Below are 3,567 nucleotides of genomic sequence, written 5' to 3'. Positions count from 1 at the left end.
CGCGGTAGGTAGTACTGGACGTACTGTGTACTGATGTAGTAGTCGTAAGTATGTAGTTGTGTACTGAGCTTAATTTAGCGTAGCGCTCACGCGGTAGGTATATGAGTACTGTGTACTGATTGTAGGCATATAAGTCCTGTGTACTGATAGTAGGTATATAAGTACTGTGTACTGAGTTTAATTTAGCGTATCGCGCACGCGGTAGGTATATGAGTACTGTGTACTGATGATAGGCATATAAGTACTGTGTACTGAATTTAATTTAGCGTAGCGCGCACGCGGTAGGTATATAAGTACTGTGTACTGAGCTTAATTTTGCGTAGCGCGCACGCGGTAGGTATATGAGTACTGTGTACTGATGGTAGGTATATAAGTACTGTGTACTGAACTTAATTTTGCATAGCGCGCACACGGTAGTTATATAAGTACTGTGTACTGAGTTTACTTTAGCGTAACGCGTACGCGGTAGGTATATAAGTACTGTGTACTGATGGTAAGTATATAAGTACTGTCTACTGAACATAATTTTGCATAGCGCGCACACGGTAGGTATATAAGTACTGTGTACTGAGTTTACTTTAGCGTAGCGCGCACGCGGTAGGTATATAAGTACTGTGTACGGATGGTAGATATATAAGTGCTGTGTACTGAGTTTAATTTGGCGTAGCGAGCACGCGGTACAAGGTGTATACACGGGAGATGAACTTCACGTTGGACTTCAAGTAGTGTTTTGTGTATAAGCCAATCGTACTGTACTACGGTATATCGGAGATTGCGTGCGGTGAAGCCCTCCTCGCACAGACTCCGCCGGGATTCGATCATTTTATGTATCCGGGTATCTACCGTATCATAGCTCCTAAAACTAGACACAGTGACTCCCAGTGTGGGGGTGGCTGATTTTTTGGTACTGAATTGTAGTACGGTCATTTCTGCCTCTATTTAATGCGACGCAACGTATTGGAATGCGTACGCAGGCCAGTAAGAGAGCATTTAAAGAATACATCAGACTATATAGTAGAATGAATTTGCAGGCTTTATTGGACGGGATAGAACCATGCATCTACAGGATTCATTGTTTGTTGAGTGTCTACGGCTTCGTTCCCACTAGTTTTCATCCTCTTACAAGAAGACACATATGAGTCATCCGTGTCTCCTAATTTTCTACCAGCCTTCTGTCGTGGAACAGCGAGGACTGGGCGTGTGTGTGTGGGCAGGTGTGTTTGTATGTCCCCACCTCTGTTCTCCGGGCCTTTTGTAGCGGCTATTTTAGATTTGCCATTGAGTTTGGCGATACTGGCGGTCTTTGTGCAACTACCTGAGTTGAGACGTGTACTGGCTGCGAGCGGTGTTATCCTCTTCCTCTCATCGTCTGCTGCTTTCCCAGTACAGTTGTGCTTTGAAACGGACAGACGTGCTCCTTTGCGTGTTCTGGCAATGAGCTTTGTGCCGTTTGACGGCGGCTTATTCTCATCCTGTGGTATGATTAGGCAGTATCGACATCAGGTCAATGTGACCCAAATCCCTCTCCAGGGCGCGAGGCGCAAAATGTACACTAAGGAATTACTACTACATATTCCCAGCGAGAATTACAACTGCAAATGTGGCTACAAATCACCAGAGAGTAGGTAAAGCGGTGCTGGTTGGTATGAGAGAGCGCAAAGCAATCTCGAAGGCAGGCTTGATATCTACATTGTGATTAGTATGCGCATGGGATGAACCGGTGCACGTGCTGGACAGCAGAGAGTGAAATGGCCCAGGATACATACCCCAACGGTTGATGCTGCTTGCGGCTTACAGGCAGCAGATTGCAAGGGTTGGAAGAAACTCCGTATGTCTCTGTTTGCTTTGGATTTCCTACGTGTTGAATTAAAATAAACGTATCATTAGTTCTGATGGCGATCTAGTATACGAATACATATACCCATGTGGCTATACATATGCCTGCTCTGCATCTTGAGTATTCACACGCGAATGCCCGCCCCTATTTGAATTCCAGGTCAGCTGAAAACATTTATTCAGTCTCAAATGATGATCTTCGTCCAGAATATCTACTTCAACATTATCCCGTACTCTTATTGCTAATGGTGGTGCCAGTTACGATTCGTATTGCAAACCCAGCTACATATAGCTTGATTGCTCGTTCATTAAACTGCAGCTCAGCCTTACAATCACACAGGCCAGCAGTCATCTGTCACATAAGAAGATCTTATGTGATGACAAACGGAAGGAGCTTGCAAAGCAACCTGTCGATGAGTTGCTAAAGGTACACACATACAGATGACAGGCGACACACCACGCACACGTACACCCGGCATCTAGTAAAAACCCACCCTCGTACACATCGCACTATAAATATGACTACACTACAGACTAAAGACTACAGATCCGAACATGCCTACCTAAAGGGGATCGCATTGATATGCACCCGTGTCCGCTCCCACACTTCCTTGCCACTCTCCACGCGCATCTCAATCGTCGATCCCTCTGCCAGTTGATGCAGCGTCGCCCCACTTGCCTTAAGCGTGCTGCGTGTTTTTTTAGTCCCCGAAATCCCACTCATTTTAGCCGCTGTTTCAGTGGTGTCCGCATGGGCTGGGGTGGTCACAGTGGGTGTGAGTGACTTTGATATTCTCCGCCGATCTACCTGTGAGTCGCCTCGGCATTGTTTGGGTGTCGGTGTGTGTGCTACTGTGCCTTCCTGGCACGCATTCGCATTTTGGCCACCTGTGACGTGATGCCTTACCTGTGTGCTCACGCATTCTGCTGGTTGTCCATTATCTGTTTGTGTGGACACTGCTGAAGTTCGAGTACTTGTGTGTGGGCGGCTTTCTATTGGTTTGCCCCGTTTGCATTCTGATCGCTCGCTTATCCTTCCAGCTACGCTTACATGAAGCTTCGAACACGCCAAGGGCGTATCGCTAGGCACCACAATTTTGCGAGTGTGTGTGGGCATATTAATAGGTATGCTGATGCCCTGCTGGGTTGGTGCTGCGCATGTACACGAGCTTTTGTCCTTCTTCCAGTACATACGTCTGGCTAAATTGCCACTTGCAATTGCATATACGATAGAATCGTCCCGCAATTTGGCTGCGTTCAGTGCATCGCACTCCGCTAGCACGTGGGTTGCCTTTCCTGTATCCGTGCGTATGAACACGTTATCTGATCCTGGGCTCCCACCACAACTAAGAGATCGAGGCGAATCAAGCTGTTTGCTGCGTCGTTTAGCAGAGTTTTCCGAGCGTGTACGTGCCTTCCAATCCTTTTCACTGTATTTCTGGCGTGCGCTCATCTTATCTCGTATATCATATTTAACGTTCCCATTGCTATCATAGCCACTGCCTCCAACAACTACATCACCACCACTGGCTTCATATCCGGCTCTGTGGGATGTGACCGGGGCAGAGCCACGGTCAGATGTGCTCCATACTCGCACATAGCCTTCGTCCGAACAGACGGCCATCTATATGTGAAATGTCGTTGATTTCTCATGAGGGTGTTGTATACGTATATAAATTGATAGCCACACAGCCATAGGGAATATCTAATTGCATGCTGGTATACTATATA

General features: G+C 46.8%; 1 protein-coding gene across 1 annotated transcript; it reads right to left on the bottom strand.

The window, feature by feature from the left end:
• Positions 1-1,020: 1,020 nt before the first annotated feature.
• SARC_11404 (hypothetical protein) lies at positions 1,021-3,460 on the bottom strand (the record flags this gene model as incomplete). The annotated part of the gene is made up of 3 exons (XM_014294510.1): positions 1,021-1,472; positions 1,767-1,854; positions 2,400-3,460. The coding sequence occupies 3 exons, from the start codon at positions 3,458-3,460 to the stop codon at positions 1,035-1,037; spliced, it is 1,587 nt and encodes a 528-aa protein (XP_014149985.1). The 3' UTR covers positions 1,021-1,034.
• Between the last annotated feature and the right edge of the window lie 107 nt (positions 3,461-3,567).

This window comes from Sphaeroforma arctica (genome assembly GCF_001186125.1).
Source record: "Sphaeroforma arctica JP610 unplaced genomic scaffold supercont1.1670, whole genome shotgun sequence".
Classification (NCBI taxonomy): domain Eukaryota; class Ichthyosporea; order Ichthyophonida; genus Sphaeroforma; species Sphaeroforma arctica.
This window is presented reverse-complemented; position numbering and strand designations above follow the sequence as displayed.